The sequence below is a fragment of the Plasmodium yoelii genome (genome assembly GCF_900002385.2).
Source record: "Plasmodium yoelii strain 17X genome assembly, chromosome: 7".
NCBI classification, from domain to species: Eukaryota; Apicomplexa; class Aconoidasida; order Haemosporida; family Plasmodiidae; genus Plasmodium; species Plasmodium yoelii.
In genome coordinates, this window is record NC_036179.2 from 254,411 (window position 1) to 270,880 (window position 16,470).

At 20.1% G+C, this 16,470-nt stretch overlaps 4 protein-coding genes across 4 annotated transcripts; 1 reads left to right on the top strand and 3 right to left on the bottom strand.

The window, feature by feature from the left end:
- Positions 1-1,354: 1,354 nt before the first annotated feature.
- PY17X_0701800 (prohibitin 1, putative) lies at positions 1,355-2,173 on the bottom strand (the record flags this gene model as incomplete). The annotated part of the gene is made up of 1 exon (XM_722880.2): positions 1,355-2,173. The coding sequence occupies one exon, from the start codon at positions 2,171-2,173 to the stop codon at positions 1,355-1,357; it is 819 nt and encodes a 272-aa protein (XP_727973.2).
- A 1,205-nt stretch (positions 2,174-3,378) lies between these two features.
- PY17X_0701900 (uncharacterized protein) lies at positions 3,379-4,983 on the bottom strand (the record flags this gene model as incomplete). The annotated part of the gene is made up of 7 exons (XM_722879.1): positions 3,379-3,420; positions 3,525-3,620; positions 3,748-3,818; positions 3,969-4,059; positions 4,292-4,384; positions 4,534-4,635; positions 4,828-4,983. 7 exons carry the CDS (start codon positions 4,981-4,983, stop codon positions 3,379-3,381), a joined length of 651 nt encoding a protein of 216 aa, XP_727972.1.
- Positions 4,984-6,139: 1,156 nt separating this feature from the next.
- PY17X_0702000 (conserved Plasmodium protein, unknown function) lies at positions 6,140-11,076 on the bottom strand (the record flags this gene model as incomplete). The annotated part of the gene is made up of 2 exons (XM_721763.2): positions 6,140-9,080; positions 9,209-11,076. The coding sequence occupies 2 exons, from the start codon at positions 11,074-11,076 to the stop codon at positions 6,140-6,142; spliced, it is 4,809 nt and encodes a 1,602-aa protein (XP_726856.2).
- Positions 11,077-13,721: 2,645 nt separating this feature from the next.
- Positions 13,722-14,561, top strand: PY17X_0702100 (conserved protein, unknown function; the record flags this gene model as incomplete). Its single annotated transcript, XM_022955465.1, has 4 exons — positions 13,722-13,788; positions 13,876-13,896; positions 13,974-14,123; positions 14,242-14,561. The coding sequence occupies 4 exons, from the start codon at positions 13,722-13,724 to the stop codon at positions 14,559-14,561; spliced, it is 558 nt and encodes a 185-aa protein (XP_022811743.1).
- Positions 14,562-16,470: the final 1,909 nt, after the last annotated feature.

Here is a 16,470-nt window from a genome sequence, read left to right on the forward strand (position 1 = left end):
TTTTGTTAGTTTACTAAATCATGCAGTTATAATTTACATTCATAAATATATATTATATATATTATATTTATAATTTTTTTAAACGTTTAATTTATTTCTTCGTGTTTTATGGTAACAAAATAACTATTTTACATGAATAATATATATATATTATTAAGACTTAAAATATTATTATCCATATATATTACAATTATTATTTTTCTACCGATATAACGAATAAATTTAATTTAATTTAATTTTACTATTTTTTACTGTCGAAAATACCTTTTTGTAGCCTTTATTAAAATAAAGCTAAAGAAATTGAAAAAATATATACGCACATATATATATTCACACTTGTATTTTATTGTTATATTTTTTTTTGATTTTTTTTACTCCATGTTTCCATAAATAATTACATTTAAACATTTTTTTATTCACCATAAAATGTATATATACAAAAAAAATAGTAGCCTAAAAAATAATTTTTTATATTATTTTAACTTCATATTATAATCATTTTTTTTATTATTATTTCGTCTTAGTAAATACTATTATTATGCTTATTTTTTTGGATGGAAAAACAAAATATAGTGAAATTAAATTGCAAAAAAAAATATAAAATAATCAAATATTTTCATTATTTATTTATCATATAAAAAAAATTAAATAAATATATCAATTGGAGGGACACTCAACCTGATTTGGCTGTTACACATAACATCACAAAAAATTAACCTTTTCAAAATAATATTATAATTATAAAAATATAATAACTGTATTATAATAAAAAAATATATGTCTACATATAACTCGATATAATATATATGCACATATTTTTTTTATATCTCAAAAATAATCTACAATAAATAAACATAATTAATTTTTCCCATCATATAAGAGGAATTGCCCCAAAAGTGAAATAGACCTAAAATTTAATACCCTTAAAAAATGTTCAAAATATTTAATTATTACTTTTACATATCGTTTTATTATCTTAATATTTTAAATTAGCAACCATATATATATATTCATATATGCATTTTTATGGAAAGTAAACAAAATAAAATGGAAAAAAAAATAAATGTACACCTTTCAAATTGTTAAAGAAAACTTGAAAGAGAAAAACATCAAGGGGCACACAAATTGATAATGTAGCAAAAAAATTAAATAAATACATATTTAATAAAAAAAAAAAACATGATATGATAAAATAATACAAAAATTAACAAGTCAAAAAAAATATTTTAATAAAAATTAAATTTCATTGTTGCTATTTATACACTTTTCGGTTTTAATTAAAAACATTCTAAATTTGAAAATTCATGAAATTATATTATCCAATTCTCTTTTATATTAATTTAAAAAAAAATTATTAAAGGCTTTTAGGATTTAATAATATATTTGATGTAGATGGAAAATAAGTAACATTTTTAGACTTGCTTAAATTTTCTGCTATTTCTTTAGCTGCTTCTAATTTTCTTATTTCTAGCAAACTATTACCATATTCTTTTACAGCTGAAGAAATTAATTTTGCAGCTTCTGCTTCTCCTTGTGCTTTAATAACAGCAGCAATTTTTTCTTGCTCAGTTTTTGCAACAATAAATTTAACTCTTTCACTTTCTTGTTGTGCTACTTGTTTATCTTCAATAGCTTTAGCAAATTCTTTACCATAACTCAAATGAGTAATAGCTACATCATCTAAAACTATATTAAACTGTTTAGCTCTTGCTGTAATACTTTCTCTTATTTCTTTAGAAATCGTATCTCTTTGTGTTAATAAAGATTCAGCATTATATCTAGCCACAACGGCTTTTAATACTTCATTACCAATTGATGGCAATACTCTTTCATCATAATCTGGTCCTAAAGTACTGTGTAAATATGGTAAATGTTTTGTATGTGGTCTAAATAACAATCTTAAACTTAGTGTAACTATTTGTAAATCTTTAGTACCTGTTGTTGTATTTATTACTTTTGGTTTCATTTTTATGTCATATATATATGGTGTTTGAAACCAAGGAAAATAAAAATGACTTCCCTCTCCATATGTTTTTTCACTTACACCTCCAAATCTGTTAAACATTACACATCTTTCTCCTCCATCAACATCATATATAAATGTGTATGGAATTAAACTCAACCCACCTGCAACTACACTTAGTCGCCCTATTGATGATAAAATTCTTTCCATTATTAATTGAAAAATAAATATAAATCTTCAATTTTTATTATATTTAAAATGTGTGTGTGTTTTTTCCCTTTTATATACTTTGATACTATTTATTTTCAAATTTTTTTTTTTTTTTCACATTCTTACTTTGCACATATATTCAATTTGGCATAACAAACTTCTATGCACAATAATAACGTCGTTATTTTATTTCTTTATATTTTTTAATATTTTTTTATATTTTTTAATATTTTTTTATATTTTTTTATATTTTTTTATATTTTTTTGCGTATAAAACTGGTCATACTATTTTTCCCATTCTAATACCAATTTATTTCACCATTTACACTTAAAATGTTTTTTTAATTTAGCATATTTAGAAAAATAAATATATACAAAATTGTTATATTGCCCCTTTTATTTGTATATTAATAAGGAAGATTGTAATTTATGACCTTGTGTTCACTCTTTTTATTAAATTGTATTGTTTTATTTATTTTCCTATACCTTTTTTGGCACAATTATTTTAATATGTTGTATTTTTATAGTGATATATATTGTATATCCCCATATAATCTTATTTACGAGTTGTTAATTGTTCCCTTTTAATTCCTTCTTTCAATAAAAAGATATAAATTATTCAAAAAAATAAATAAATAAAATAATTCACCATTATATTTAAAATAAAAAAAAATAGCTGTTTAATATTAATGGGAAATACGTGTGACAATATTAGTATATGTATAAAAAGGCCAAAACAAAAAGAAACGTATATTATTGTATATATATAATATATATTTTATATATATAATAACAATGTTATTTTCACAAGGTATAAAATATATTAATAGATACATATAATATATTTAATTATGTATTACGCATATATAGGTGCGTTGAGTTTCCTATGGATTTTGTTGTTTCGCATCATGATGTTTTTTTCATAATAAAACAAAAAAAATAATAATCATATTATATCATAATAAAATATAAAATAAATTATAAATAAAGAGCGGCAAAAAATTAAAAGGATATAAATATTGAATTAAAAATTAATACATATATAATACTTCGTATAGCACACAAGCAAAAAACACTATCCACTTTTTTATATCAATTTTTGTGACTATTTTCTCTATATTTTATTATTATCATCATTATTATCATCATTATTATTATCATTATTATCATTACATTATCAACATTATTAACATTACAATTTTAATTTAATCCTTTTGGTTCATTGGGTTATCAGCTGATTTTTTGAACTATAAGTAATTAAACATGTATATATATTGTAGTTAGCTATAAATATATGTATATATATGCACACAAATTTATTTAGATTGACACAAAAATTTATTTCCCTTACCTTTTTCCATAATATCTGCTTATATTGTGATAGCTTTAAGTTTTTGTACTCCTCCTTTACAAGCGGTAAATTTTCTTCTTCATATTTTTTATAAGCCTATTTACGAAAATTAAAAAAAAAAAAAAATAATAATAATAATACAACGAATGTTAACATGTAGAAACACTATTAAATAGGTTTTAATTGAAATGAGATAAAAAACGTTATGCCATTTTCTACTTACCGCTTTCACCTTTTTCGTTTTTTCAAACGACACATTTCCAAGGGAATTAATGATATTATCAATTCCAGTAGCTAAACAAAAATAAAAAATGAATAATATAGAAACTAGTGGTAACCATTCTCCATAAATTGAGGTTTAAAGTATATTAATATATTTAAATTGTATTATAAAAATGTGTAGAATATTCCCAATTTTTTTATTTTTTTTTTATATTTTTTTACCATTTATGCATTCATCGTAATTATTCATTTCGTCCCTAATAATATGATTGAGATTATCTTCCAATTCCATCTCGTGTACATTTGTGTTTTCCTTCAAAAAAAAAAAAATTAATAAATAAGCAAATGAATGAATAAATAAGCAAATGAATGAATGAATAAATAAACAAATGAATGAATAAATAAATATACATATTCGCATATCACAAAATAAATGATAGAACATAATGTATTATTTTCAGTTGTATATATATTTTTTAACAATTTTTACAACTTTTTTATATTATTAAAAAGGATAAAAAATATCCTGACGAATATATTCTTACCGTCTTTTTTTTTTCATCCTTCAGTTCCTTCTTCTTCTCTTCTATTAATCTCTGTAAAATTTGAGCTTGTGTTATTTTTGCATTTGTTACTTTCTGTTTTTCAAAAAAATAAAAAAATAATAAATTAATTAAAAAGGGATACATATAATTATTCAAATATGTGAAAATTATCATTATTATTTTTTTTGTTTTTTTTTTTGTTTTTTTTTTTTTTTTTTTTTTTAAATGAATAAAAAACTTACACTTTCTTTATTTGACTTTAATGCTTTTTCTTCTTCTCCATACAATTCTCTCAATTCCTTTTTCTTGTCCAATTTTTGTTGTTTTTTATTTTCAGCTTCAATCTAAAAGTGTAAATTTGAATTTTATCAAAATTAAAAACTTGAAAACTCTTATTATATATTTTTTCACTTTGCATTTTTTATAAAAATAAAATATATAGAGAATACAAAAATTATATCCTTTAGAAAAAAAAAAAAAAAACGAAATATAAAAATTATACTGTCACTAAAAATGAAGTATGAATAAAATTATACTTTTCTTTGAATTTTTGCTTGAGCTTTCTTATCATCATCTTTCCAATATTCATCTAATCGTTTTTCTTCCAATTCTTTTTGTTTTCGGTCTTTTTCCATTTTCTTCCTCATCCTTGCTTCGATAGCTCTTGAATTACCAGCTCCCCATTGCGGCATTTTCTCAAATATATTTTATTAAAAAATGTAAAGTCACAAAAATAAAAGAAAAGAAGAAGACAAATTATAAAAATACCCTAAATAAACAAAGATGAACCGAACAGGCACTAAAAAAAGAAAAAGGAACGTAGATTTATTTTTCCTACAAACATCCATACGTATATATTCTTTCCCACATATATATATATATCACATATGAATATGCACATATATATATATTACATTATAATTATTTAAATTACAACGTTTTCTCCTTGTGAATTTCCCACCTTAACAATATATTATGTCACAACTATCTATTTTTCCTAAAAATAATAAAACATATTTTCCAATTCTTTTCAAAATATTGCTAATTTTACTATATATAAGGACAAAAATAATTTTACCAAAACAAATATAAATACTTTAAAAAAAAAAAATTTGTCAATTTTACAAAAATTATTCGCTATAATTATATTATTTTATATTACTTTTTTTTAATATATATTAATTCCATGGGGTTGCCATTAAATAAAAAGTATATTTATATTTTTCCAATAATTAAATTTGTATTAAAAAAAATGACAGATTTTGTTAAAAAATAATCATTATGTATATTAATTTTTTTGCATGCCAGTATAATATCAGAATGAGAAAAGGTCATACTCTATATTCTCATGGAATATAGAAAAAAAAATACAAAATTTTATAGAATTATATTTTAATAGTATGCACTTTAAATTAAAAGAATCTTAATTTTTTATTTTTTATTTTATTTTGTTCGTATTTACTTTTGGTAGTTTTACCCTTTCCCCCATATTTAAATGAAAAAATTAATTGATTGCCCAATATGACAATAAAACACACCAACGTGTTTTTACAAGAATAAAAAAAAAAAAAAAAAAGAAAGAAGAAATGGAATAAAGCGGAAAAAAAAATAAAATTACACAGAAATCTGTATAATATAAAAACAATTAACTATTAATAAATAACACATTAAAACAGGTGAAACACAAATTTGTTCAAAAAAAACAAAAAACAAAAAACAAAAAACAAAAAATAAAAAATAAAAAATAAAAAAACATATTTTGCTATTTTGCTATTTTGTAATTTTGTTATTTTGTTATTTTGTGATTGTTATAAACAAATATGGGCATAACCAGTGCCGACAAAAGCCCTATATTACGAATAGTTCGATATTTTCCGAAGAAAATACATTTATATTATTTTTAATTTTGTTTTTTCTTTGTATTAATATGTTAGGCAATTTTAAAAAGCCATAAGTAAAAGCGACAAAAGACCATTTCAATCGAAATGTTTGATAAGGCAATAAAATACTTTTCATCATTTTAACCCCATTAACTATATATTTTTTGTTTCTTTTTTTTTCTAAATTATTATATATTATATTGGAATCACTGTTATTTTCATCAAAATTTATGTTCTCTAAATCTTCAGAAGAATATAAAGAATTGTCATCTGAATCAGTTTTGTAGGATGTATAACTATTTTGTTTATAAGACAAGTCTTGATTTTTTTTATTATAAGTAATATTAAATTGATCAAAATATATATTATTAAAACTATTTGCTTTTTTTTTTTGCTCAATTTGCTCTATTTTCTTTTTCTTTTTTTTTCTTTTATCATATAAAAATATAATAACTTCTTCCGTAATATTTGCTTCATTTGTTATAATAGATTCAACAGTAAAACATTCATTATATTTTACTATTTTTGAATAATTTAATTCGATTTTTATTTTACTTTTTTTATCATTATTTATATTATTTAATTCTTTAATATTATATCCTATGTCTTCATGTGGCATTTTTAAATAATTTATAAAAATTGCATTTTCAAATATTTTATTAAATGGAAAATATAAATTATTATAATTAAATTGATATTCTAAATTAACCTTTTCTTTATTATTTATTTTCACCAAATTACTATATGTACTTTTTTCACCTAATTTCACAACATCTTCTAATTTTCCATTAGTAAGACTTTTAATTATTATACTCTGATTTTTATTGTTATATATATATATATAATAATAGAAATATTCCATACCTTGACTATTATCCAAATTTTTTACTTCATTATTATTATCATCATTGCAATTTATTTCTTCTTTTATACTATCCTTATTCGTATTATTTACTGGAATAACCATTCCATTTATTACATCCCTTTCTGTAGAATTATTCTCTAAATTTCCCAATGTGTTATGACTTATATTTTTATCATCTATCATATTCACATTTGTAACCATCGATATTATAGATGGAATTACTGAATATTGTATAGGATATTTAATATTGTCACTAAAATAATTATTCTTAAAAGAAAATTCGATTTTTATATTCACATTATTTTTTTCATTTGTATATAAAAGAAATGGTATACATATTAATTTTTCTTTATAATTTATATCAAACATCAATTTTTTCTTTTTATTTTTTTCGCTTTTATTTTTTTCGCTTTTATTTTTTTCGGTTTTAATTTTATATAGCATAGATGGTTCGTTGCAAAAATTGCTTTTTCCATATAAACTTTTTATTTTTGTGTGTAATGAAATATTATCAAATTTATTTCCTTTTATTTCAAACAAAAAAAAATCACGCTTTTTTTTGTCTACTGTTTCTTCGTGTATATATTCTTCTTTCTTTCGAAATAAATCGTATATTTTATTATTTATCACAAAATTGTCTACACAATCATTTGTATTATTACATTCACAATTTGTTTCTTCATCTTCTACAAATTTAAACATGTCTTTATTTCCAAAAAATGAAATTTCTTTACCATCACAAATATGCTCAATATCTAAAACATTATCACGTTTTGCCAATAAATAAAAATAAGTATTTTTGGAATTTTCAATTTCATACTTAAAATTTAATTCAAATTCTGTTATATATTTTGAATAGCTAATATATATATATCCAATATTAAATTCATTCATATAAAGAATATTATTATTACTATAAATAAAATAATTTACATATTTATTTACTAAATTTGAAAAAAAATATTTATTTTTATTAACTATTATTTTATTCTCATATTTATTTAAATATATTCCATCTTTTAATTTATAAAATTCAGATTTATCATTTTCGTTTTCTTTTATTTCGAACATTTTTCTTTTATTTTTATCCTTACTATTTGAATCAACTATTTTATTTTTTGCTTTTATGGTCACATCATCATTTGAACAATCTTTCTTTATTTCTTCATATTCACTTAAGCTTTCATTTTGTTGTTGCTCCTTTGAAAACACATTAAATTCATTGCTATTATTTTTTTCATTTTCAAAACTGTTAAAATTATTTGTGTATACTTTTTCCATATATTTTCTTTTTAACATATAAGAATATATATTATTAATTTTTATTTTAATAATATTATTATATATATAAAGATATAATTGTATATACTCAATATTTATCATGTTCGTGTTCACATTCTCAATACACATATTCATTATATTTTTTTCATTTAAAAAAAATACATTTCGAATTTTATTGGGATTTCCTGATTCGGTAATAATTCCTTCATTATTATTTACAAGCACTATTTCATTATTTATAAAATCAGATAAAAATTTTTCTTCATTATTATTTTTTATGAATTCACAAGATGAATATACATGTCCATCATAAAAATTTGAATATTTTATTTTATAAAAACACATTTCTTTATTCATTAATATACCAATAAATGGCAAATATATAAAATTCAAATTGTTTTTATTTTTTATTTTTAAAAATGTTTTAATATTATTTTCAACTAAATAATATAATTTGAAAAAAACATCACATATAGATATGTTAATATTTATTGGAGTATACATATTTTCCTTATTTATAAACTTAAAATATTTTTTTATAAATTTATTAAAGTCTTTTTTCTCTTTTTCCTTTTTGTTCTTAATTAAACAATTTATATATTCAAAACAAATTTCAATAAATAATTTCTCATACTTGTTTATATTAAAATTCTCGTTTCTCATTTCTTTCTCATTTATATTTATCCCGACTTTTTTATGATTTATCAAAATTCCTAAACATATTATCATCAAAAATAGCATAGGCTCATTGGAATTTCGATTCCTACGACAAAGAGAACAAAATTTCAAAAATTAATAAACTACACAAATCACCATTATCACATGTATATATATATATATGCACACACAACCAAATGGATGAGATGAAATAAAGCATTTATGGCGACATACCCAATTTTAAGAAAAATTCGAGTCTCCGCAAAATCTTGAAGATCCAAACAAAACTTATCAAATTCGCATTCCATGTTTTTCAATATATTCACATCAATATAGTTAAATATTACTCCTCCTGTTTCGTCCTTAAAAAATTGCAATAGTAAATACAAAGCAAATACATACTTTCCCTTTTCATAATAAATAACAGATAAAAGATATATAATAATTCTTGTTAAATTTGTTATTTTATTTGTACTTATAATTCTAAATATTTCTATTAAAATGTTTAAAATAAAATCATATAAAGACATAACGGATGATAGTGTAATATATTTATCAAATTTTATCCCTGGAAATTCTTTAAGTAACTTTTTTTGTTTCTCTATTGCTTTTATTTTATAATATATACAATAACAAGTATAAATTGCATATATTATTACATCATGCATATTAAGATTAAAATTTTTTATAATTCTATAAAAATAAAAATAAATACATGATAACAAATTATAATATACATATTCCTTTATTATTATATCGTATAATATATCTACAAATTCATTAACACATTCACTATTATTTTTTTTATATAATATTTTCTTGTCTTTTCTTCCATCGTCATATTCATTATATCTTATGCAATCAATAAAATTTTTATCACCTTTAATATTAAAAATATTAATAATTTCTACCAATTTTTTATTATGTTCACTACTTATAAATTCATCTCTATTCATCAATGCTAAAAAAATTATCTTATTATGAGTATAAATATGATGAAGAGCTTTTTTTATATCTTTAAAATATAAATATATAGATATCATTCTTAAACTTACACAATTAAAAAATATTACATATTCAAAAAAAGATTTTTTATTTGGAAATATTTGCTCACCAATATGTTCATAAAAAACTTTACATATGTTTACATATATTTTCATACTTTCATCATATTTTTCCAACATTTCTAATATATATGCTTTTTTAAAATTATAAGTAAAAAAATGTAAAACATTTTTACCACTTTTACTTTCATAACTTATTATATATTGTTTAAAAAATGAATTTATACAATCTTTTAGTAAATTTTGTAATTTCATTATTTTATTATGTATTTCTTTTAATCCTAATGTTATAAATATGGCACTAATATTTTGCGAATTTAAAAAACTTATATACTTAATATATTCTTCTGTGCTTTTGGTATTTTCTGGTAACACTACTAAAAGAATTATTTTACATAATTTTTTTCTTTTCATAATTATTGTATTTATTTCTTCAATTTTTTTAATTAAACCATTGCTTATTTCTTTCATATATTTCTCATTATGGATAAAATTTATATCACTCTTACTTTTTTCCTCCTTATCTTCAGTTCTATTATTTATTGTGTTATCCCCACTGTAACTATTATAATATTCGTTACTACTATTTTCAAATGGGTTGTATGTATTAACTGGTTCATCACTTAATCCATGCACATTTAAATATTGTTTATCATTATTAGGATCTTCTTCACATTCTACACCATTTTTATAATCAATATTTTCTCTTTTATTAACCTCTACATCATTATTGTTATTGTCATTTTTTTCATTAATAATATTTTGCCAATCTACACAAAAAATAATAGCAGATGACGTATTTTTTATTTTTTTTAACCAAGTGGTTAAAATATTATCACTTTTACCTGACTGTTCAGAATTATTTAAAAAATTATTTATTTTATTTATATTATTATAATTATAGCTATTTATGTTTATATTATCATTATTCATATTATTATTCAAATTTTTTATTATTATATCTTTTATCTCATCGTTAACTATTATTGTCACATTTATGTTTGCCTTTTCGTATACCTCATCTTCATATAGTTCCATCTTTATTGAATAGGTGATATTATTATAATATGTGTGCAGGATGTTAATCAATTAAAAATGATAATAAATATATATGTATAAATATACATATATTTTTTTTTGTCTTTTATTTATCTTATTACATCCACACACACATATAAAGAAGAATATATACAAGTATATGGTATATATGCATTTTATTGCCCACACACCAAAAATTTCCTGGTCAATCCATTTGTTTTAATATATTAAACTTTTATATGTTAAACTTTTATATGTTAAACTTTTATATATTGTTATTCTTTATAATTTTGTTCACTTCCAAGTATACTTGTACTGATTTATTGATATTATATAAGTAAAATTGTTTTATTTGCGCATTTTTCACACATATATATATGTATAAGCATATATTATAAATGTATATCCCATAATATTCTTTAAATTAAACTAAAAAAAATTATCATATAATATTCATAAAATTCTTAGTTCATATGGCATTTTGTTTTTGTATTATCTTATCTAATTTCTAACGTTCATCAAATTTAGCTAGTTTATATTTGGTTACACATAAAAAACCTTTATTTTTGTTTTCTATGCTTTTTGTTTTTTTAAATTATCAAATAATAATTTATATTCCACATTTTTACATAAATAAAAATCATAATTCGAATTTTTATACAAGGGTTTTACGCATATCATTCGTTTACATAAACGTATATCTTCATTAATGTCATAAATATATTTATAGAATATTATTTTTCTTAATTTTCATGCTCAAAATAATATATATATATAATATATATACATACAGATTCTCTGCCTTCTTTCTATTTTTGTGTTTTTTGATAATATGACGAAAGAAAAAATAAATCATGAAATTTCAAAAAAAAAAAATTAAAAACAATTTTAATAAGAATAGAATGTTTTATTTCCCTTTCATTTCTACATTAATCAAAACTAACTAATTTATACAAATCAAATTAATTAGTATACGAAGAAAGGTTTTTACTATTTTATTATTTCGCTTATTTTTTATTCCGTATCCTCATTTATTTTTTATTTTATATTCATTTTTTATTATAAATTTTATCGTGCCATTATTTCTCATCCATCCATCACGCTTTTTAATGATAAAATAAAAAAATAAAAAAACATAGAGCGGAATCAATATTATATAGAAAATTAACTACTCATTTATATAAAATTTTTTAAAAAATTATTACAATTTAAACTATAGGTCTAAATACAATGTAGATGAAAAGTATTTCAATAATAAGAATCTGTATATGTAAAATCATATTTTTGATATTTTTTAAGTGTGCATATATACATATATATAAAAATATGTTGATATTTGCGGTTGTGTTAGAAAATGAAAAAAGCGAAAAAAACATGCCCCCAATAGTATTTCCACTCTTCCAAAAATATAAGTCATATATTAAATCCCCTTTAAAATGATTATTTAAAATAGTTGAATAAAACTAAACATTTATTCGAATATGTTAAATTGTGAAAACGAACAAAAGACCCATATTCCCCTATTAAAATCATGTAGCTGTAAAAATACCATATAATAGAACCTTTTATATATAATTGGTATAACATAATAATTATTTTATACCTCAAAATGAAAAAAAAAAAAAAAAAAAAAAAAATATTATTAAATGCAATGATTTTGATACATTGTAAAAAATATACAGGATTTTTTTGATATTCTTTATTCTAATTATATAATTTTAAAACAAAGTAAAATTATTTTGATGATTTTTAATGTCTAAGTGTACATTATATTTACCTAAAAATTAAAAAAACATATTTTGGTTAAATACAATATGCATTTATATATGTACCAGGCTTATTTTTTCGTTCTTTTTTGTCCTTAAACACCTTTTATTAATATACAGCACAAAATTATGGTTTTAAGTTCATATACAAATAAAAACATTTAATTATAAACCTTTGTAAACATTTTTACCTTTCCTTGAATTTATGTGTTTGGTTATTTAAACTTTGTACATTTTTTTAGTATGTAACTATATATATATACTTTTTTCAAGATAAAAAAATTCAATCATTTTTAAAGAAACTTTCTCAATAGTTTTATTTAGCATAAAAAATAAATTATTAAATATGTGTATAACTAATTTATACAATTTTTATTGAAGGAATATACAAATATAATGGCTATAAAGGGGAGAAGGAAAATAGTCTTACGCACACACATATAATACAAAAAAATGCATTTTTTAAAAGAACAAATTCATATTTTTAATTCAGTATTATATATATAATATATTTTTTTTTACTTTTACAACACTTTGTTTACATTTTTTTTCTTTTTTTTCTTTTTTTCGCCGTATTTATAACATTTTTTATAATTATTATTCCATACAAAAAATAATTATGAAAAATTAATCCGTTGATAAAGTCTCCCAGGGATTTTAATATAAAGGAAAGATAAAATTACCACATACACAAACATATAATAACTCTCTTTTATTTAAACAATGTTTTAAAAAAGATAAATAATTTTTGACAATAAAAAAGTTGCGCTTTGGCATGTTTAACACCATATGAATATAACCCATTTATTAATTAGCATGTATAACAATTAAAATATTAAATAAAATTAATTTTATATACACTTGTTTAATTATATCATAATGGCGAATAAAAACATTGAAAATGTTGATGATCAAAATCAAGCCGAAAATATTTATTATAACGAAGGTAATACAAAATGTTATAATAAATCATACACTATCATTTCTCGTATTAATTAAGCCCTATAATTTTATTTTATTTTATTTTATTTAGGTCAAGATGTCGTTGCAGTAGGTATGTATTGAAAAAAAAAAAGCGAAAATAGTTGTATAATAATGAATATTATAAAGTAAAACTTTTGTCTTTTTTAGCTCAAGAGGCGGAAATAGTTTTAGTTACAACATCATTCGGTGGAATAAAATCATCCTTTTTTTCATCCTTAAGAGCTCAAAACTTGTTAAACTGTAAGAAGTTTTTATATTTTGTAATAGACTCAAATAGGGACACAGGATTAGCAAAAAGTAAACAAAAAAATAAAAGATGATGCAATACACTATATATTTTTACATTTACAGTTTTTTTTTTTAACTTCCATGTATGACAAACATAAAAATATTATTGTAATTATATTTTTTGTAGAATTAAAAGACGAAGAACTGTTTAATAAATGGAAAGATGATGGGTTATTAATAGAAGATGAAAAAGGAATAATTTTACCCCAAATTTTAATTGATGGCGTTTCAATAGGAAGTGATGTAATATTGCAAAATTTAGAAGATGAAGGAAATTTAGATTATATAGTATCTAGATTAAAATGCCCAAATTGCTTAGCCGAAAAATCTAATACTGATATAAGCTGCCCTCAATGTCAATATGATTATGTTAGCTTAATCTCAGAAGAAATGATTAATGGAAAAGAAGTCATCCGAATGTTACAAGGAGAACTGTATGAGGATTAGGAAATAAACGAAATAAAAATGCCGAATCAAATATGCCATATACAAAATATTGTTGCTTCATTTATTAATATTACAATTATATATATGTGACGTCGAATTTTTTCTTTTTGTTTATTTTCATATTTAAATAATCAGTAGTATACATAAATATTATATGATATAAAAAAATATTCAATTTGCCCCCAATTTTATTTATTACATACATTACACTTTTATGGTCTCAATCATGTATTTTATTTATTGACCCTTTAATATAAAAATATATATTAATACTTTTATAAAAAATTACACAATCTTTATTTTTAAACCCCAAATAAAATTTGTTTTTAGACTTAACTTTCATTAAAAAAGTTATTTAAAAAAAAAAAACAGCTATTATCATGTATTTTTTTGAAAATAAAAGCATAAATATATGTATGTCTATTATCACTCCATACCTCCCTCCATGTCCTTACATTATCATTAAGGTTTTGTTCCTTTTTTTTGATATATATATTTTTATTTGGATTACAATGGGACATATGCAAATATTATAATATATATACCCACAGGAAAGACAATATCACAAAACAGTAGTACAAATTTCATATAAAACAAATAGTGAATATTTCCCTTCAAAATTTATATTCCATATATATTAATTCTTAAAACAAGTCATATTTATTTCAATTGAAAATGTAAAAATAAAACTTCGAAAATATCGTTTTTTACTTCTCAATAGTGTATCAGTTTTTATATTAATATCAAAAAAATATCATGTCTTAAAATTGTATTACAACATATTTCTGATGCTTAACATATTTATAATGAATCAACAATTATGAAGAAACTGAAGAAACTGAATAAAATGAAGAAAAACACAAACCAATATAAAAAGATATATGCTTAAAATGCTATGCTTATTTATATTATCAAGGGTCATTATTTATAAGTAATATTTAATATATTTTTTTTTGACAAACCCATTCATAACCAGCTTGATGCATGCATGTTAAATATATTTTTATTTATGCATATGAAAGGACATTTTTTTTTACCTTAATTATAATCACATTAAAATGAATAGCTTATTTGTCCATATATTTAATGTCTTGTGAAAAAAAATGTACAAAAAAAAATTATTTATATATAATTGATCCTTTTAATTTATATCATATAAAAAAATAATAATAAACGGATCCAATAGATTAGTTTCATTATTTAATTACAACACATTTCTTTATATGAGAAAAAACATATAAATATATATATTACACCAAAAAAAAAAAAAGGAAAAAACATAAATAAAATATAAAAATAAGTTTACATTAAAATTTGTAAATTGTAGCATGATTCACACATTATTTAAATTTCTCAATATTATAAATTTAATTTGAAATTTCCTTTTAAAGTTTAATATTGGTGATTTTTAAGTCTTATTTGTTTTTTCTATATAATTAATTGTTATGTTGTTTTCCAAAAAAAATGACATATACATATACTCTTAAAAAAAATTTATTTATGCTCTCTGAAAATTAATAATTTTTTTTTTAATATATATATTTTTTTTTTTTATGGTTATGTATTCAAAATATTATTTGGTAAAATTTTGCTCCAAAATATATTACAAATCAGAAGAAAATATTATTTATTCATACTGTGAAGAGTAAAATCTTTTTTTTTTTTTTTTTTTTATGAATTGTTCATATAAAATAGCTAAAATTTTATTACACATATTGCATAAATTTACATAATTTTTTTTAATATTTATATTAATTTCCATTTTTAGCTTGTACTTTTTTTTTTTTGAAGTCACCGTTTTCTCCTACGTTTAGTTGTAAAAAAATGAGTAATATTTTAATTCATAATTTTCAGTTAATGGCTATTTAGTATATATATTTCCTTTGAATTAATTTTCACTCTATTTTCC